This window comes from Paroedura picta, chromosome 5, assembly GCF_049243985.1.
Source record: "Paroedura picta isolate Pp20150507F chromosome 5, Ppicta_v3.0, whole genome shotgun sequence".
Taxonomy (NCBI): Eukaryota; Metazoa; Chordata; class Lepidosauria; order Squamata; family Gekkonidae; genus Paroedura; species Paroedura picta.
The window spans coordinates 14,846,718-14,867,858 of record NC_135373.1 but is presented as its reverse complement, the minus strand read 5'-3'; the positions used below and the strand labels follow the sequence as shown (position 1 = coordinate 14,867,858).

Here is a 21,141-nt window from a genome sequence, read left to right as displayed (position 1 = left end):
GGTGGGCAATAAGTCCAACTAATAAATAAACAAATATTTTGAGACTCCTCTGGATGGTAAAAAAATGGGGTATAAAACCCAGTTCTTCTTTCCCATTCTGGGCCATTTCTAAGTTGCAGGCCACAAAGTCTTCTGGGATCCGAACCATCCAACTTGGGTCATGTCTCCCTCCCTGCTCCAGGCAGAAAGCACTTTTACATGTGCTCAGAGGAACTCTTCACTCAGCGAGCCCTCATTTGTCAGTTGGCAGGAGTTCAAGTTCTGTTCCACGGTATGCAAGGACTTGGAGGCTGGGCAGGGCATACCATCTGAGGCCACCCCTGGGCTGGCTGTGGGCTGGTAGGGAGATGGCCAAGGAGCCCCCTTCGGGTCTCCTAGAGGTGACAACCCATCAGGCTCCATTGCCACAGCCCCCGAGTAGAACGAAGAGTTACCCACCGTGCAGAAAGGACGTAAAATGGATGGAATGCACTCCTCAGCAGTTGCACTCTTCGGTATTCCAAGTACCTCATAGATGTTGTCTCACGGTAGCCCTGCATGGTAGGCCGTGAGAACTGGGCCCTATATTGGGGAGGGGGGGAACCTGAAGCAGAGGACAGTGACTTTGTGGCCAGAGTGAAGTGTGCATCAGCATCTTCCCAGATGCACACCACCAGCACTCAATAAGTTTTTGTTTGTTTGTTTATTACAGTTTATTTATTTATTACAGTTGTATATCGCCCTCCCCTATAGCTTAGAGCGGTTCACATGGAATGAAAAACAAGGAACAATGCAGCGAATTCTGCGACTATATCAGATAAAGGTAACAGTAATAATAATAGCAATAAACAGAGAAATAACCTAACAATAACAGTAACAATCTAGCATACCCATGATTGGTCAGTGTAAGGGTTCAAGGGAGTGAGGTTCAGGGACCCAGTCGATGTTGTTTGGCTTTGGACAACCTCAACCAAATGCCTGGCCGAGGAGCTCCCTTCTTCAGGTCCTGCAGAATTGTTCTGGCCCGTTAGGGCCCTGGTCGCATCTGGGAGCTCGTTCCACCAGGTGGGGGCCAGGACAGAAAAGGCTCTGGCCCTGGTTGAGGTCAAGCGAGCTTCCTTGGGGCCAGGGGTCACTGGTCAGTTGGTAGTGGTGAAGCGCAGAACTCTTTGAGGGATGTAGGCAGAGGGGCGGGAAGTGTTTCAAGCCCTGCTTCCCTCTACCAGAGCTGTGACTCCTTCCTCATTTTTGCCGGCAGCCCCCACGAAACCAGATCCCAGGAGGTTGGCTCCTCGGCCAAGTCCTCCTGGGGTGTGGAAGCCCAAGGCCCGACACGCCCGGCCCGCAAGGCTCCCCACCACATGCCAAGAAAACAGGCAGGTCCAGCCGGGGCAGCGTCTAAGCTATTTTGGTGCTGCTGCCTCGGGCTAAAGCAGTCGGGCATTGTGTTACACCCAAAACGAAGCTGGTCCCGTTATATGCGGCAAGAGTCGATCTGGAGTCACGGAGTCATGGCCCTTTCAGCAGGGCATCCAGCTATCAAAGGATAGCTCTTCCTGCCTCATCTTTTACTTGACCTAGATCCTGTTTTCAGCCTGGCTTCCTTTGCCTCAGGTTCCTTTTCTTCTCATGGCCTAAGAAACTGGTGAGATTTTACTGCTCACTCGTTCCTCCCTTTGTGACTCCTGCTTGACTTTCCTCCCTTAAACTGGGACACAGGGAGGATCTGCCTGAGAACCGCACATTTCACTATGTTTGTAGTAGTGTCATCACTTTCCTTCTTTTGTTTTACATCAGGGTTCTGCAGGCTGAGGAAAAGCCAGCTGGGCTGCTCTCCCAAGCTGAAGCACCTCCCCCCCCCCCCGGTTTCTACACAGACCCCGAAAAGGCGAACATGAACTCACAGACCCCAAGAAGACACATCCAGGCTGCAGGGTGGGAAGTTCCAGGAAAACAGATCAAAGAAGAATCTGGAAGGTTGGTCTTAAGGGGATTCAGAACCCAAGTTCTGGCAGGGATATTTGGCTCAGTGGCTAAGGGGCAGTCAAACTGCAGCCCTCCAGATGTCCATGGACTACAATTCCGATGAGCCCCTGCCAGAGACTGTTCAGAGACTCCATTGCCTTACGGCATTATCACCTTATGGCCCATTCACCCTTGGATTGGGAAGGGGTTGTTTGTGTGTTTCTGTCCCTTAGCTCGTACACTGTACAACAGCATCCTCGGCCTGCCGTGCGCAGATATAGATGGTGAAGTTGTTTTCCAGGCATGTGGGTAGAAGAAACCAGACACCGAATGTATATTTACTGCAGGTCAGCTGTTATAGGTGCAGAAGCGAGGCTGGTTAAAAAATAGAATGTTTCAAACCTTATTTAAGAGGCAGTCATAATGAGGGTGATATGCCAGGAGCCCTGGGTTCTATTCCCGGCAGAAGGGAGCTGGCAGCCAGGAATTCTTGGGGCGGAGCAGAAGAGTGCTGTCTAGACCAGGTGGAGGGGGAGCAACAGGGGCTTGCACCCACGTTCACGAGGGGGCGGGGGAGGCTAGTGGTTAGTGTGAGTGGGCGAGAATGAGCAGCTCCCATTCTTCACCTGCTTCCAAACCTGCCGTTCTGGCACCCCCAGCTGGGCATTCCCGGAACTGCAGCATTTGGACCAAACAATTGACGTTTAGCAGAATTTCACAATTTCACAATATTTTATGTTCTGTTTTATTATTATTACTAGCTTCAAAGCTCTTTCCTAAGAATGGGCCTTGAAAGGGCCCCCTCCCCTGGCCCCTAGCCAGGCAGCTTAAGGTGGCTTTGGGCGGCATCTCGTAGCTCGATCAAGTGGGGCGGGTGGGGGCTGGGCAGCTCGTCAGCAGGGCCTTAGCAGGCAGTCAGCAGGCCAGGAGGCCCTCATCAGCAGGCCCAGCCTAGAAGACCAAGAGGCCCTTGTTAGCAAGCCCTCTACCCATTGCCCAGGACCTCTCCCCTTACCTGCTGCTGTCTCCAGGCACAGAGCCGTCTGAAAGCAAAGAGGCTAGAGTCCAGGGACGGAGGGCGGGAACTGCAGGGACAGTGCCAATCAGGGCAAAGCTGGCTGCACTCTGATTGGCCCTATTCCAACTTGGACAGCCGGACACGTCCCAACCCCTAGGCTGTTTCAGAAATATATAGAGGAACAACAATGGATAAAGGATCATTATCATTATCAAAGGTCAAAGGGTTTAGGGACATCTAGAGATGGCAGTAGCCAAGAGATAGTGTCTGGGTGGCAGGTTGACATGGACAGAGAGGTTGTCTAGAGGCATTTAGCTGCACTGGATGAGTTCAAATCCCCTGGGCCGGATGAAATGCACCCGAGAGTACTCGAAGAACTTTCCAGAGAACTTGCACAGCCCTTGTCCATCATCTTCGGAACCTCTTTAAGGACTGGAGATGTCCCGGAGGACTGGAAGAGAGCAAATGTTATTCCGATCTTCAAAAAAGGGAGGAAGGATGACCTGGGAAACTACAGACCAGTGAGTCTGACCTCTGTTGTGGGGAAGATAATGGAGCTGATATTAATCTGCAAACATCTGGAGGACAATTTGGTGATCCAAGGAAGTCAGCATGGATTTGTCTCCAACAGGTCCTGTCAGACCAACCTGGTTTCCTTTTTTGACCAAGTAACAGGTTTGCTGGATCGCAGAAATTCGGTTGATGTCATTTACTTGGATTTTAGTAAAGCTTATGACAAGGTTCCCCATGATGTTCTGATGGATAAGTTGAAGGACTGCAATCTGCATTTTCAGATAGGTGGATAGGATGCTTTAGGATGCTTAGGATGCTTAGGGCTAATCCTGCGTTGAGCAGGGGGTTGGACTAGATGGCCTGTATGGCCCCTTCCAACTCTATGATTCTATGATAGAGAATTAGTTAGAGAACCGCACTCAAAGAGTTGTTGTCATTGGTGTTTCATCAGACTGGAGGGAGGTGAGTAGCGGAGTACATCAGGGCTCGGTGCTCAGTCCGGTACTTTTTAACATATTTATTAATGATCTAGATGAGGGGGTGGACAGACTACTCATCAAGTTTGCAGATGACACCAAATTGGGAGGACTGGTGCTTTAGGATGCTTAGGGCTGATCCTGTGTTGAGCAGGGAGTTGGACTAGATGGCCTGTATGGCCCCTTCCAACTCTATGATTCTATGATCTGGGGCCAAGGGACCAAGCCCTATGAAGATAGGTTGAGGGACTTGGGAATGTTCAGCCTGGAGGGCAGGATGCTGTTTCTGTTGGCTGCAGAGGAGAGGACACGCAGTAATGATGAGTTTAAACTATAAGTTCAACGATATAGGCTAGATATCAGGAAAAAAATTCTATGATTCTATGATCGTTATCATTATTATTAATGGCTTTGCTGACAACAGGAACTGCCTCAGGCTTCAGAAGGGCAGACATCATCAGCCAAGCAACAGACGGTGCTAGCTGAGCCCAGTGAAAGTGAGGTTTGGAAGTGGGGCTTCAGAAGAGTACAATGCCTCAGAGTCCACCCTCCAGAGCAGTCCTTTCTGCCTGGAGACCTGATCTTTATTGTCTGCAGATCAGCAGTAATTCCAGGAGATCGCCAGGTCCCACCTGAAGGTTGGCTATCTCCGGGTTGGAAATATTCCTTGAGGTTTAGAAGTAGGGCCTCAAAAGTATATAATGCCTCCGTAGCCACCCAACCAGCCACATAGCACCCCCTGGCCTATTTCAGGCCAAGAAAACATTGCAGAAAGGAGGTAATCCACACTTCCTAGGTGTGCATAAACCTGACTAGGGTCAGGACTGCTGTGCACAGAGAGTGCACAGTCTGCCAAATCCCAAGTGAGGCATGAAACCCACACTAAACCATGAGCACGCAACAGGCTTTACTAGTCCTACAAAAAAAAGATGCTATGTTATAAAAATGTCCCTCAACAGCTGCCCAGAAAGGGCATGGGAAGAAACCAAGGAAGGTCTGTTGACATGACAGAAAGGGTCAGTTATGGTCTAATCAAACTGCGGCCCTCCAGATGTCCATGGACTACAGTTTGGTGTAGAATCATAGAATCATAGAGTTGGAAGGGGCCATACAGGCCATCTAGTCCAACACCCTGCTCAACGCAGGATCAGCCCTAAGCATCCTAAAGCATCCAAGAAAAGTGTGCATCCAACCTTTGCTTGAAGACTGACGGGGAGCTCACCACCTCCTTAGGCAGCCTATTCCACTGCTGAACTAATCTGACTGAGAAAAACTTTTTCCTGATATCTAGCCTATATCGTTGTACTTGAAGTTTAAACCCATTACTGCGTGTCCTCTCCTCTGCAGCCAACAGAAACAGCATCCTGCCCTCCTCCAAGTGACAACCTTTCAAATACTTAAAGAGGTCTATCATGTCCCCTCTCAACCTAGTTTTCTCAAGGCTGAACATTCCCAATGCCCCAGATCATCTTCGTCGCTCTCCTCTGTACCCTTTCAATTTTATCTACATCCTTCTTGAAGTGAGGCCTCCAGAACTGCACACAGTACTCCAAGCGTGGTCTGACCAGTGCCGTATACAATGGGACTATGACATCTTGTGATTTTGATGTGATGCCTCTGTTGATACAGCCCAAAATGGCATTTGCCTTTTTTACCGCTGCATCACGCTGCCTGCTCATGTTTAGTTTACAATCCACAAGTACCCCAAGGTCTCGTTCACACACAGTGTTACCTAGAAGCGTATCCCCCATCCAGTAGGCATGCTTTTCATTTTTCTGACCCAGATGCAGAACTTTACACTTATCTTTATTAAATTGCATCTTGTTCTCATTTGCCCATTTTTCCATTGTGTTCAGATCTCGTTGAACTCTGTCTCTATCTTCCGGAGTATTTGCCAGTCCTCCCAATTTGGTGTCATCTGCAAACTTGATGAGTAGTCTCTCCACCCCCTCATCTAAATCATTAATAAATATGTTAAAAAGTACCGGACCGAGCACCGAGCCCTGAGGTACCCTGCTACTCACCTCTCTCCAGTCTGATGAAACACCATTGACAACAAGTGCGGTTCTCCAACCAATTCCCTATCCACCTAACTACCTGAAAATCCAGATTGCAGTCCTTCAACTTATCCATCAGAACATCATGGGTAACCTTGTCAAAAGCTTTACTAAAATCCAAGTAAATGACATCAACCAAATTTCCCCGATCCATCAAACCTGTTACTTGGTCAAAAAAGGAAACCAGGTTGGTCTGGCAGGACCTGTTGGAGACAAATCCATGCTGACTTCCTTGGATCACCAAATTGTCCTCCAGATGTTTGCAGATCGCTCCCAGTTTGGTGTAGTGGTTAGGAGCGCGGACTTCTAATCTGGCATGCCAGGTTCGATTCTGCGCTCCCCCACATGCAACCAGCTGGGTGACCTTGGGCTCGCCACAGCACTGATAAAACTGTTCTAACCGGGCAGTGATATCAGGGCTCTCTCAGCCTCACCCACCTCACAGGGTGCCTGTTGTGGGGAGAGGAATGGGAAGGTGACTGTAAGCCGCTTTGAGCCTCCTTCGGGTAGGGAAAAGCGGCATATAAGAACCAACTCTTCTTCTTCTTCTTCTTCTTCTTTAATATCTTCTCCATTATCTTCCCCACAACAGAGGTCAGACTCACTGGTCTGTAGTTTCCCGGGTCATCCTTCCTCCCTTTTTTGAAGATCGGAATAACGTTTGCTCTCTTTCAGTCCTCTGGGACATCTCCAGTCCTTAAAGAGGTCCCGAAGATGATGGACAAGGGCTGTGCAAGTTATCTGGAAAGTTCTTTGAGTACTCTCGGGTGCATTTCATCCGGACCAGGGGATTTGAACTCATCCAGTGCAGCTAAATGCCTCTCGACAACCTCTCTATCCATGTTAACCTGCCACCCAGACACTATCCTTTGGCTACGGCCATCTCTAGATGTGCCTAAACACTTTGACCTGTGGGAAAAAACAGATGTAAAATAGGCACTAAGCCTTTCTGCTTTCTCTGCATCCTCCGTTAGAGTTTGTCCATCCGCACCCAACAGTGGGCCTATTGCCTTCTTTACTTTACGTTTGCTCCTCACATAACTGAAACATCTTTTCTTGTTACAATGGGCTTCCCTGGCCAATCTTAGCTCACTCTCAGCTTTGGCCTTTCTGATGATTGATCTACAGTGCCTAGTAACCTGTAGGTACTCTCCTTTAGAGCTCTGTCCTTCCCTCCATTTCCTGAACATTTTCCTTTTCTTTCTTAGTTCCTCTTGAAGTTCTCTGTTCATCCGAATAGGCTTCTTAGAGCTCCTGCAGTGTTTTCGTCTTTCTGGGATAGTCATGGATTGAGCATGCAATAGCTCTTGTTTGAGTAGCGCCCACCCTTCACATGCTCCCTTCCCTTCCAGCATTCTTGTCCATGGTATGACACTCATCATGTCTCTGAGTTTATTAAAGGTTGCCCTACGAAAATCCAACATCCGCTACAAGCTTCCTTGGCTCCCCATCTCAAAAGGAATTCTATGAGGACATGGTCACTTCCCCCTAGGGTCCCCACCTCCTTCACCTCATCCACCAACTCTTGCCTGTTGGTCAGTATTAAGTCCAGTATGGCTGAACCTCTTGTGGGTTCATCTACCATTTGATAAATGAAGTGTAGTGGTTAGGAGTGCGGACGTCTAATCTGGCTAGCCGGATTCGATTCTGCGCTCCCCCACATGCAGCCAGCTGGGTGACCTTGGGCTCGCCACAGCACTGATAAAACTGTTCTGACCGAGCAGTGATATCAAGGCTCTCTCAGCCTCACCCACCCCACAGGGGGTCTGTTGTGGGGAGAGGAAAGGGAAAGCAACTGTAAGCCGCTTTGAGACTCCTTCGGGTAGGGAAAAGCGGCATATAAGAATCAACTCTTCTTTTTCTACAATTCCCATGAGACCCTGCCAGTGAATGCTGGCAGGGTCTCATGGAAATTGTAGTCCATGGACATCTGGAGGGCCGCAGTTTGACTACCCCTGTTGGAATTAGAGATGGCACAGTGATACCAGCTTATTGGCAGCAGGCTCGTGCCAGGCCACGTGCTGGTTTCCGAGATGTGGAGGCGGTGGGTAACGCTAGGCCCGCTCTCTCCTTGGCCATCTGCCAGGATTAGATCTCTGGGAAATCTCCTGGGCACGCTGGCTCATCCAGGCGTAGCTGCCTTTCCTGTGTTTTCACCCTTGATTAGGCTCAGCAGCACCTCGGGAGGCCTGGCCACTTTGGGGAAGGGAAGGCAGCGGACCAGAAAAAGCCTTGAGGCAACAGACCTCCAGGCCGAGGGAGACCTCTGAGCTGGAAAGGGAGAGCATCTGCAGCAACTTGACTGCGAGAGGCTCTGAGGGATCCGTGGTTGGGTTGGGGACACACATGCGGGAAGGACATTTTGATAAAGAGAATGGCAGCAGGGGGCTCTGTCAAGTTGCAGCCCACATGGTCAGAGGTGGTTTGCCCTTGCCTTTCTTAGTGGTCTCCCATCCAAAAGCTCACCAGGGCTGACCCTGCTTAGCTTCTGAGAAGATCCCACAGCAATCCGGCTACGCTGGGCCCTCCCAGTCTCAGTGCAAAGAGGAAAGGGGGTATCTGCAATGGCTTTCTTCACCATATTCTTATTCCGACTGCTTTTTCTCATCCACGTGTCCCCATTTGTGGCCCATTTTGCTCAGGGTACAAATCTCTCCTTCCTTTATTGTGCCGTTAGCTAATGCCACGACCTGCCTGGCATCTTGGTGGAAAAGGAGGACTATAAATGAAGGAAGCAGATGTTGGTAAAGTTAGGATCCCTAGAAAGTAGGGTTACCAGTCTCCAGGTGGCAAGAAGGAAACTCTGTGAAAGATACAGTAATGCAGTGGTAGTGCCCTAAATACAAAAAGTAAATTCACAAAAATCCATGAAAGGATTGAGTTAACGTTACTTAATGCAAAACCACCAAATATAACAAAACTAGATTTAAGGCCCGCTGTAGGCCCAGTACAGCGAGCACTAGCTTCGTCCTGGGGAAAGGAGCAGGTACGGCGCATCAGTGACGCAGCAGGGACGCAGCCTCCCCCCACCACCACCCGAGGCCGCAGCTTCGTTCCGACGTGGCGGACCTGCTCCTTTCCCTGGAATGAAGGTTTTTTGGTGCCCCCCCCCCCCACCCGACGCTGCTGCTCTTCTTCCCACGGCTACTCCCCGGGCGGCCGATCCGAGGACGGGCCAACTAGGCAATGGGGAGCCACGCGTATTGCCCTCTTGGCCCTGGAGTGACATTCGGAGCGGCCAATCAGGAGCCGCTTGGCCCCCCCAAGTTTTTATCCTGGACAGAGCCTGCCCCTTTGTCCTCCCCTTTAGCCCTTAGCATTTTATTTAGACCGCTCCGCAGCAGCGGTTTAAATATAACCATATCTTTAATGCAATGTCATTATCAGCAACCATGTCTGCTCTGCAAACGGATACATGCTGCACAAGCATATCCAATCTGAATATACTTACCAAGTGTCAAAATAGCCGACACATTATACATAACAAAATGACAAGGAAGAGGGCTTGCACTGGAAAGCTCACGCCTTGAATAAATCTTTGTTGGTCTTAAAGGTGCCACCGGACTCTGATTTTGTTTTAAAATGACAACAAATAAACAAAATATGTTTATTTCTTAAAAAGTGTTAAAGACAAAGTGTTAAGGAAGTGGCTCAGTCGCTAGATAAGATGGTAATTCGCATTTTCGGGCCTGCCTTTTTCAATTATCTTCCAAATGGTGTCCTGTTAGAAATGTAGCAGACAAAAATGTTTCGATAACTGTATTTTCAAACCCATATTTAGGTAACTGCCACTGCATTACTGTATCTTTCACAGAGCTTTCTTCTTTTTCTTGTTAGTATTGTCTACCCGTTCATTTCTGACATTTAGCCTCCAGGTGGGCCCTGGGGATCCCCCAGAATTACAGCTGATCTCCAGACAACCGAGATCAGTTCCCCTGCAGAAAATGGCTGCTTTGGAAGGGGGGCTCTACAGCACTAGACCCCACTGAGGTCCCTCCCCTCCCCAAGTCCCATTTGCCCAGATCTCCGGACGTTTCCCAACCTGGATCTGGTAATGGGCTCTCTTGTAGAGAGACCGGACATCCTTCCCCCTCCCCAGTGTAAGAGTTTAGGATCCCCTGAGGCAACAGACCTGGAGCAGACCCCGCAGAAGAGAGAGGCTCACGAGCCGCAGTCAGACAAGGCGGAACAGGCCAAGTTGTAGGTAAGCCAGGAAATGACCGGAGGTCACGGCCCGGCAGTGGGCAAAAGCTTTGAAACCGCCCAACCTCCTACGTGTGGGTGGGTTTAATCCTTCCTTTCTGGCTGAGCTTTTGGGAGGCTCTCGGCCAGGTATCCAGCGGAGGCCCGGAACTAAAGGGGGAGGGGGAACAGGTCCTGTCCCACAGCAGGCGGGCAGTTTTACGTGGAGTTTACCCCCCTCAAGTTCCGCAAGAATTCCTAGGCCACAGAACTTGACCACACATCCGCCCTGCCTGATTTAAATCCTTTGTGCTCCCCCCCTCCCCAGCTTCTCTGCCGAGTCACCAGACGGCGATCCTCTCTCACTGTTGTCAACCACGGCAGTGGTCTGGATTAACCCAATGACCTGCAACCGCTTCCTGGGTTTGATTCGGAAGTCAGACAGAGCCTCCCACAGGATTCTCTCCTTCACAAGCATCACACAGAAGTCCTTGGGAGGGAAAAACACATTTAATGCACATACAGAACAATTATTTCAAGGCAATGTTGCCGGGCAGAGGACAGGGGTCATGGAGGGCAGCAAAAAGATGACAAATGTTGCTTTCTGTTTCTTGGGGACAAACACCCAGGCAAACGGCATTCTGTGAAACGGGAAGCCCACCAGCATGAACTCTTTTAGGCCGCAAAAGGCACATGGAGGGAACCTGTGGAAGCCAGTCTTGTGGCTCGCGCTGTTAAGAGAACCTGGCCGTGCCAACAGAGAGCCACATCAGACTGCCTTGGTCAAGAGCAGGGGGCCCAATGTCTGCCTCTTGACAGCCGACGGAAGGAGAGTGGGGGCCGATGGAGTGGGGCAGGAGCCATATGTGGCCCCCCCATCCCATGCGCCTGCCAACTGAGCCATCCGCGAGCAGGCTCCCTCCCAGCAGAAGTACTTCCCCCCCCCCCCCCCGCCCAAAGGCAACCAAAGAGTGTTGCAGAAGAGAAGAGCTGGAGTTCCATCCTGACCAAGTTCAGGCCTCCACGCCATAGCGGTCAAAGTTCCGCAGGAGGACGGCCAGCTGCAGGTGGACGGTGCCCATGGCAGAGGTCTGCAAGCGGTAGCGGTCGCCCCCCGTGTAGATCAGGTCGCTGTTCAGCAACTGGGGGCCGCCCCCCACGAATCGCTGGGAGATCTGCTCCTGCCAGGAGCCCAGGGGACGCCAGGTCACGCAGTCCATGTGGTGGAAGCCAGGGCTGGAGGGCACGTGGCAGAAGCCATAGCCGTAGAGCTCGCAGCGCCCAAAGGAATCTTGGTGCCACACCTGGACATGCAGTTTGGGCCAGCCTGTCATGGGGGGACGAGAAATCAACACACAGCGATTTGCGGGCCTCTCAAAGTATGTGGCCCACGTCTGGCCTTATATGAGCCCTGCAAGGCGGGCCGTTCCAACGACAGCTAGATGAGTCTCAGGGCCTGCCACTCCCAGACTCATTGATCTGGGGGGAGCGACAGTGGCTCACCCCGCAGGGCTGTTGTGAACACTAACGGAACAAGAAGGCACGTGTGGTGCTTGACAGACTCCAAACATGCAAAATGATTATCAGCGCTGGGACCCACCCTTTTCTGCGAGTCTTTTCCCATCTTCCTCCCTCTGAGGTCTCACCCTCCCAGCCTGAGCCTGCACCTGACATCCCCCCTCTGATTCAGCAGCCACTGCTTCATCTTTGGCAAAGGTTAAGATGGCTCTCGTTTTTCTCTGCTCGCTTGAACGCCCTCATTCCGGCTGTAAAGGCAAAATTTATTAATTATTGTTGAGCATTGTCAGCCGGGAAGGAAGAAAGAAAGAAAGAGGCAGCAGGAGACTTACGGTAGCTCCCCCCCCCCCGGATTGGCCTGCCCCCACCTCCCTTGATGCCCACAGCCGAGCTCTGCCACGCTTGAAAAGAAGCGGGTGCTAAGCTGGGCACAAAAGGTCTGCCGATTAATCCCCTGGGCAATGCCCTTTTGTCTGCCAGTAGGGCTCAACATACACGGATTCATTTCCCCTGAGACTGCCAATCACACGGGGCAGGGGGAAATGGGGAAACACAACCCAAAGGCATTGCATTGCCGAGACCAGGAGTCCAGATCCCGTCACAAGAAGAGCTGGTTTTTGCTACCTGAAGGAGCCCCCAAAAAGCTTAAAACTGCCTTTCCCTTTCCTTCCCAAAGGTTGTGTCGTGGTTACGAGAACCAGCTTCTAATCTGGAGAGCCACGTTGGATTCCTCATTCCTCCACATGCAAGCAGCTGGGTGAACATGGGCCAGTCACAGTCTTGATAGATCTGCTCTCACTTCCTCAATCCCACCTCCCTCACAGGGTGTCTACTGTGGGGAGAGGAAGGGAGGGCGACTGTAAGCCGCTTTGAGACTCCTTCGGGAAAGTGAAAAGTGGGGTACAAGGACCAACTCTTCTTCCTCTCCCCACAACAGGCACCCTGTGAGGGAGTTGAGGCTGAGTGAGACTACTGTGACTAGCCCAAAGCACCTAGCCATATGGAGGTGGTGAGGAATCAAACCTGGTTCTCCAGATCAGAGGCCGCCACACCTATCCCCAACACCAAACTTGCTCTGATTTCTTTAAAAAATGTTTTTAAGGTGAATGCTGGGAAAGCGGGCCATTTATTTATTTATATATTTATATATTTATATATTTATTATATTTCTATGCCGCCCTCCCCGGAGTCTCAGGGAAGCACGGAGGCATGGAAACTTCTCTCCAGATTGCAACGCTGTCCCCTAAAAGAGCCGCCAGAGGATAAGAAGCAAGAAGTCTGGAGGAGATGGAGGTAGGCCAGTTGGGTGGATTGGGGGGGGGGGGACAAGTTCTAACCTTGCAAACCTTTGGTGGCAAAGTGGACATCGATGGGGTGGGACCAGTAGGCCACATCATCCAGCTGGGGGTGGTCGACTTGGGTCTGCCCTTCCCGAAGCCCGGAGAGCAGCTTCCATGCGCCACCTGGAGAGGGACAGCAGCGTGGGGCGAGGGAGTTGGAAGGAGGAAAGAACAAAGAAGGAGTCAAAAGAATGCTGAGGCTTAGCAGTTACGGTAAAGAAGAACAACTCCAACAGAAGAAGAAGAAGAAGAAGAAGAAGAAGAAGAAGAAGAAGAAGAAGAAGAAGAAGAAGAAGAAGAAGAAGAAGAAGAAGAAGAAGAAGAGTAGGTTCTTATATACCGCTTTTCCCTACCCGAAGGAGGCTCAAAGCGGCTTATAGTTGCCTTCCCTTCCTCTCCCCACAACAGACACCCTGTGGGGTGGGTGAGGCTGAGAGAGCGCTGATACTGCCCAGTCAGAACAGTTTTATCAGTGCCGTGGCGAGCCCAAGGTCACCCAGCTGGCTGCATGTGGGGGAGCACAGAATCAAACCCGGCTCGGCCGATTAGAAGTCTGCACTGCTAACCACTATACCAAACTGGCTCTCACCAAACTACCAAAAGACAAAGGTCATGGTTTTCAGCAAGAGAACAAAACCAAAAATTTGGAAACTAGACGACTATAAAACTGAAGAAGTCAGTAGGTTCAAATACCTGGGAATTGTATCAACAGGGGCATCACATCAAAATCACAAGATGTCATAGTCCCATTGTATACGGCAGTGGTCCCCAACCTTTATTAGGCTGGGGACCGGCAGGGCAGGCCCACGCTTCTGGCTGCGCCCGCGGGCCGTGCCCGCGCATCGAGCCGCGCCCGTCCGCGCCCGCGAGCCGCGCCCACGGATCGGCCCACGCCCGGAAGCCACGCCCGCAGATCGGGCCGCGCCCGCGAGCCACGCCCGCAGGTCGGGCCGCGCCTGCGGATCGGGCCGCGCCTGCGGATCGGGCCGCGCCTGCGGATCGGGCCGCGCGGGCGCGGCCTGCACGGGCACAGCCCGGCCCCGATTCCTTCTCCCCGCCCTCCCGCAGTAAGTAGCTTCCCGGGCCGCAAGCTTGCGGCCTGGGAAGTTTTTTACTGCGGGGGGGGGGCGGGGAGAGGGAGCTGCGTCCCGGCGCCATGGCCTTCGCAGCCCGCAGGTTGGGGACCACTGGTATACGGCACAGCTCAGACCACACCTGGAGTACTGTGTGCAGTTCTGGAGGCCTCACTTCAAGAAGGACGTCAATAAAATTGAAAGGGTACAGAGGAGAGCGATGAGGATGATCTGGGACCAAGGGACCAAGCCCTATGAAGATAGGTTGAGGGACTTGGGAATGTTCAGCCTGGAGAAAAGGAGGTTGAGAGGGGACATGATAGCCCTCTTTAAGTATCTGAAAGGTTGTCACTTGGAGGAGGGCAGGATGTTGTTTCCGTTGGCTGCAGAGGAGAGGACACGCAGTAATGGGTTTAAACTACAAGTTCAACGATATAGGCTAGATATCAGGAAAAAATTTTCACAGTCGGAGTAGTTCAGCAGTGGAATAGGCTGCCTAAGGAGGTGGTGAGCTCCCCCTCACTGGCAGTCTTCAAGCAAAGGTTGGATACACACTTTTCTTGGATGCTTTAGGATGCTTAGGGCTGATCCTGCGTTGAGCTAGATGGCCTGGATGGCCTGTGTGGCCCCTTCCAACTCTATGATTCTATGATTCTACCTTCCCTTTCCTCTCCCCACAACAGACACCCTGTGAGGTAGGTGAGGCTGAGAGAGCTCTGAGAGGTCATTCAGCTGGCTACCTGTGGGGGAGTGGGAATCAAACCTGGATTGCCACTGCTCTTAGCCACAACACCACACTGCCTTGCTGCAATCCGCAACAGCAGGCAAGGAGTTTCTGTCCAGGTGAAGAGTTTCCGTCAGAAATCCCCATGTATTTCTGCCATGATTATATCTCTGCTGTGATTTAGTGTCCATCTAACCTGACCTTTATGCCCTGATGTAACCTAATTGTTTTCGTTTGACACTTCAAGGTTGATTTCCTGCTGTGGTATTTTATGCGTAACAACCTCCACAAACATTCCTCACATCCCCTCCATTATTGCCCTCTATTTCCCTTATTTCCCTCTCCCTTATTGCCCTCTGTTTGGTTCCCACATCTTCCTGTCCCTTGATAAATGGACTGTTATCTCCATATTATGACTTCGTTTGAACTGTGTCTGGTTCAAGTTCCCAGGGGAGGTGGAGTCCCCTTGAGCCCCTATATCTCCTACCCTATACTTTGTGAGTCAGTTCTGACTCTGCCTTCAACGTAGATGCTTGCATTTCTAATAAAGAAATTTCATTCAAAGAGTCTGCTGATTTAGAATTTGAAGTCTCTCACAGTTAGTCAGAACTCCATTTGGAGCATTTCCCCCATGCTCATCATGCAGACAGAGGAAAAGGCTCTAGAAACCCAATCGGCTGAGGCCGCAACGGAGTGTGAGGCGGCTGCCTCCACTCAGGCAACCAAGAAGGATAAGAAAAAGAAAAGGAGAAATGCACTGTGCCATGGTTGTCAGAGACAGTGAAGGTAATGGGTACACCACCTAGGACATCCCAAAATGTGACAAAGCATCGAGGAACCTGGACCCTGACCTGGTATGAAAAGGGCCCCATTCTCTGGTTGCCCATGGGAGCGAGGAGTCACCTGGATATGTAGACGGTGGTTGGCTGCGACATGCTCATGCTATAACAGAGCTGGACACTGCCACGGACCTACTTGCTGCAATATGTTTGGGAAAAGGCAAGAAGGTGAGAGGGGCCTGTTGGCGTTTCATGACCGAATTGGGAAAAGAACTCCACGAGGAGTGGGACGAGGAGTCCAGGTCAAGTTCAGAATCGGAGTCTTCCGACCCTGGAACTTCGACCCTAGGGAAGGGCGCTGGGATGTCAACCATAGCCCCATCTGCACCACTGACGGAACAGGAGTGGCGGATGGGGCAGGTACGCATTGTTAGGGTCGAGACTGGACCTTGCATTTCTAATAAAGGGCCCCAGAACCCCTATTTCCTGCTTATTGCAGCTTATTTCCTGCTGCAGGTACATGCGTACATGACTGACTCTGTGCACCTCTTCGCTGACGGGGCAGAGACAGTACACCATGTTGAGGCAGCCGAATGGTACGTGGGGCTGTTCAATATGGAGGCCCTGGACATGCTGGACTATGAGTTGTTCATGCAACTTTGCGCACCCACTCTGAAGACGCGCGGCATGCGGATGTGGCTCAAGAGCAATTCCAGAGGCTATGCCAGGGAATTAAGACCGTCTCCCAGTATCTCATTGAGTTTTGTCGCCTCTCGGCAAAAGTCTACAAATGGAACAAGGTGACTGTCACAGTGCTTGGGTCAGGCGAATGTTTCCAGAGTCAGCCTAGGACCCTGTTGGGCTGGGTCCACCTGGTGGGGGGAGTCTGCGCATCCTAGAAATGGTGGAGGCCTGGGATGCCAGTGAGAAGGTGGCAAGCGACCTGGCTTCCCACAGACGAGAAACTGCCAGCCTACGATGCTGCTGAGAGAACCCGTCGTCATGAGAAAGGGGTGGCTTTCCCTTTCGTGCTGGGCTGGCTCTGGAAACATGATCCCAGTGTCGGACGGAGAGCATGGGTACTAACATTTTATGATCTGGGTTGTCGAAATCATTGCAGGGCAGCTTGCCCCCACTATGAGACTCAGGGACATGATGAACATGCAGGGGTGGGTCAGGAGGAATGGGCTGTCCTGCCCAAAGCATATTGGGACCTGCGGGATATATTCGAGGAGTGTGAATGTGACAAATTTTCCCCCCGCACACACCGAAAAACGGACTGTGGCATTGAGCTGAAGCCGGGGAAGCTGTTGCCCAAGGCAAAAATTTATTCCATGAGCATGCGGGAGATGACTAGGGTCTTACTCTGGGATCTTGTGCTATCTGAGCAACTGTCCTTCCCAACTGAGCCCGGGAGATCCGACTCCGCCTCCCAGGGCTAGGGTGTCAACATCTGCTGGCTCAAGACCCTTTCCGCCCCTTGATTCCCAAAGTATGAGGCTCCACCCACCTGTGTGGATGCCCCATTTGCAAAAGAGGCTGCTGCTGGGGAATCCGCTGGCTCCCACGATCTGACCAATCACATGCACTTCTGCCATGGCCCTGTGGTAGAAGAATTTTGGTTTTATGACGAAGGAAGATCCTGGCTGCCACACCGCAAATCACTCAAGATGGCTTCCACTTTTGTTACTGCATGGTATGCAAACTTATATTTGAGTGAAATTCAGCCCCTCGGCAACCCCCCAGCAATGCCTCCCCCTAACCACCCAGAGATCATTCCTCTGAACATGTCTTAATGGGATCCTCCACAAGAGGATAAGAAGATACAAAGCAGTCATTCTTAAAATGCTCGAGAACTACTGGGGGTGGGGGTGGGGGGTGGGATCTGATCACAAAGGCTGCTGTAATTGAGCCAAAGAGCTTCAAAGAAAAAGCCCAGCGTGAAGCGCCAACTTGGAATCCATTCACAGTTTTTGAGACTTAGCAAGCTTTCGATGTTTGTAGCTTCCTGTGACAGGGAATTCCACATGTTCGTGACACTTTGGGTGAAGGAGGACTCCCTTCGATCAGTTTTAAGCCTGCTGCTTATTAATTCCATTGAGTTTCCACCAGTTCCTATAACTGTGAGAAAGGAAGAAATGGATTTCTTTCCCTGCCTTCTCTATCCCATACATAATTTTGTAAACCACCATAAAGCCACCCCTCAGATGTCATTTCCCCAAGCTAAAGCGCCTGAACCTCTGCACTCTTCCTCCAAAGGGAAGGTGTTCTGTCCCCTCCATTATTTAACATCCTCTCTCTGCTAACTGCCTTCCACCCAAGACCTTGGTGTGCAATGCTTCCTGTAAACTGATCTTCCCCACCAACAACCAAGAAGAAGAGTTGGTTCTCATATGCCGTTTTTCTCTGCCAGAAGGAGTCTCAAAGTGGCGACCATCACCTTTCCTTTTCTCTCCCTACAACAGACACCCTAGGGAGTAGGTAAGGCTGAGGGAGCTCTGAGAGAACTGCTGTGAGAACAGCTTCTATCAGGGCTGTGACTAGCCCATGGTCACCCAGGTGGCTACATGTAGAGGAGAAGCATCCGGAAGTAGTTTGTGATAGTTAGAGTGGTTCCTCAGTGGAACAGGCTTCCTCAGGAGGTGATGGGTTCTCCATTTTTGGAAATTTTTAAACAGAAGCTGGATAGCCACCTGATGGAGAGGCTGATTCTGTGAAGGATCAAGGGGGTGGCAGGTTACAGTGGATGAGCAATAGGGTTGTGAGTGTCCTGTATTGTGTGTGGGGTTGGACTAAATGACGCAGGAGATCCCTTCCAACTCTTTTTATGAGTGCCATGAATGGGGGAAGCCCCATTCGTCCCAAGTATAAGCGGGCAACTGGTGTTCTGAGCCCATTAGGAAAAATTAGGGGGGGAAGACTATCATTATCAATTGTGCACCCATGTTAACAGGTTTTGGGGAGTTCTCAATGCTCCCTCTCGGGGAAGTAATCAGATCTGCCCCACCCCTTCATGTCACATTTAACTCTTATTCTGCTTTTGGTCTGTTCCCCCCTCCCCTCCCCCCCAAAAAAACAAAAAACTCCAGGCCTTCAGTATAAAAAAGCAGGGCCTGGCATGCAAACAAAAAACAAAATATAAAACACTGTGTCACCGGCGGAGCAGGAACACGAGGCATGCTTTGCTCTTGGTGACAAGTTGGGTCCCCTCCACCCAGCGGTGCATGAAGCATGACAATCTGTCCAGGTGGCTCCATGTGAATATTCAAGAGAAAGGAGCAAGGAGGCCTGCTACATATTCGGGATGATGTGCTCTGTCAGAGGCTGGGTGTGCATGCTGCAGCGCTCTCTGTGCACACCCCTGCGAGTTCCTCTCTCACACACGTGCCAATGCTTCAGTACTGGGTGACCAGAGGAGTCAGAACCTTCAACTGCTTGAGCATACACCTTTTCCACTGGGGCCCCATCTTATGGAATAGCTCCCCAGCTTTCTGCAAACTGATTCTGGTGGGTCATGAAGAACTACAATTCCCATGAGTCCATGGACATCTATCTGGAGAGCCGCAGTTTGGCCACCCCTGAATTCTAATGCATTGTGTTAAAACCTGTGCTTTAGTTCAGCTCTGTTCTTAGATTTCAGGTTGGTTCTACAACCCTAATCCTATTTCAGTGTTCACTGAATGCCCCAGCCTGCTGATTGTATAGACTGCATCACCCGCCTTGAATCCTAGTGACAAAGGGGGACGATGACTAACATATGCACTCTCAGAAGCTGGTCACATCACCTCAATCCCAAGCAGATTGCCACAATGGTTTCACAACGTTTTTCTTGTATCTATACAGAGGTGGGTGACTGTGTTGGTCTGAAGTAGCAGAACAACATTGGGAGTCCCGGGGCATCTTTGAGACCAACAAAAGTTTAATTCTGGGGATAAGCTTTCATGTGCATGCACACTTCTTCAGATACTGACGAACTGTACATACACACAAAACTTTATCCCCAGAATTAAACTCTGTTGATCTAAAAGATGCTGCCTTGTACTGGGTGGATTTTGAAAATATCTTACAATTGGATTTGATATTTTGCCATCTGTCTGAGAAGGGCAGGCTAGGAAGGAAGGAGAGGAACATGCAAAAAAGGTGGCAAGGGTGGTGATTTAGTGGCAGGGCACCTGCTCAGCATACAGAAGGCCACAGGTTCAATTCCCACACCTCGAGATGAATGGAGCCTAGAAAGCTGCCAGTCGAGATCAGCAATACCTGAGACTCTGGGAGAGCCACTGCCAGTCGGAGCTGGTAATACCTGAGACCCTGGAGAGCGGCTGCCAGTCCGAGTAGGCAATACTGAACTTGATGGAGCTGGTTCAATACAAGGTGGCCTCAGGTGTCCACATGCAACAGCAGGCAGGGTTCCTTGTCTATTTTGTGAGGGTGTGGCAGAAGAGATTCCAGAAGGGCTTGAGAAGCTGTATTTGCTGCCCAAATTCCAGAGCTGGGTCTGTAGGTAGCAGGAGAGGATGCACAGACTGAAACTAGCCAAAGGGCCCCACCCACCAGAGTGCAGAAGATCTCTCTTAATTGCCAAAGGCCTTCCTTTGGTTTCTGACTGTGAGGGCCATGAGAGCTCTGCAATCCTACCCTCACATCTGTGCAAGAGCAGGAAGGGGGAAACACATGATTTGTATTTTTTTTTTGATCTGTTGTAACTCACCTTGAGCCTGCAAGGAAGAGTGGGCTAAAAATAAATAAATAAAATTTGACAGTCCTGGTTTGCAGGTTCCTGGCTCGGCAGTTTGTTGGAGGCGAGGAGCACCCAGCATTCTGTTTCCAGCAGAAGTTGGGCAGGGAAATCCCCCTTTCACTTCCAGAGGAAGATTGCCACTGGACATGGAAGTTCCACTCCACTGGCCTGGGAATGCAACGCCCTTGGCGAACTCACCCTTGCTGCACACTCACGCCATACGTCCTCAGCCTTCCCACGTTTCCCTTAACACGGATTTAGGGGAGGAGGCGAAAGTAACACGTTCACACGTGCAAGGGACCCTGCTCCTGCGCACGCGCCGCCGCACACTCCCAGCTTGGAATCTTCGCGGTCCGCGCGCGCTTCCGAGGCCCTGTTGCCGCGGTAACCGGAAAGCCGCGCCCAGCGCGAGAATCTGATTGGAAGGCCTCCGCTCACGAAAAGGAGTCTGGGAAAGAGGCAGAGGCTGGAGCGGCCATACCGAGTGAGGAAAAAGAGGTTCCGGTGCAAAAATCATCACCTAGAGCGGCGCACCATTTAGGATCCATCAGCAGTGGCGGTCTTCCGATTAAGCCGGACATTTAGGCGCTAGGAAGTGGCCATGTCGAGTGTGGCAACGGGAAAAACCCAATTCGGCCGAGCTTCTCCGCCATCTTGATAAGGGCACCTCTGTTGCCAGGGCAACCAGGCCCTGGGCTCAAATGCGAAGCCCGGCCTTTTGCAGAACGGAGGCCTGGAGCTGGGGCATGGCGTTGCTTTCGCAACTCCAAATTCGA

At 51.1% G+C, this 21,141-nt stretch overlaps 1 protein-coding gene across 6 annotated transcripts; it reads right to left on the bottom strand.

Annotated features, from left to right (window-relative positions):
• Window positions 1-10,681: 10,681 nt before the first annotated feature.
• B9D2 (B9 domain containing 2) lies at window positions 10,682-20,835 on the bottom strand. 6 transcript variants are annotated; one of them, XM_077336591.1, is made up of 5 exons: window positions 20,336-20,835; window positions 19,885-20,122; window positions 17,135-17,226; window positions 13,046-13,171; window positions 10,682-11,517 (listed from the first exon to the last, which is right to left on the bottom strand). In XM_077336591.1, the coding sequence occupies exons 3-5, from the start codon at window positions 17,220-17,222 to the stop codon at window positions 11,204-11,206; spliced, it is 528 nt and encodes a 175-aa protein (XP_077192706.1). In that variant the 5' UTR covers window positions 17,223-17,226; window positions 19,885-20,122; window positions 20,336-20,835; the 3' UTR covers window positions 10,682-11,203. The 6 variants fall into 6 exon arrangements, with proteins under 6 accessions (XP_077192706.1, XP_077192709.1, XP_077192707.1 ...); XM_077336594.1 differs by having other exon boundaries at window positions 19,928-20,122; XM_077336592.1 differs by having other exon boundaries at window positions 20,564-20,835.
• Window positions 20,836-21,141: the final 306 nt, after the last annotated feature.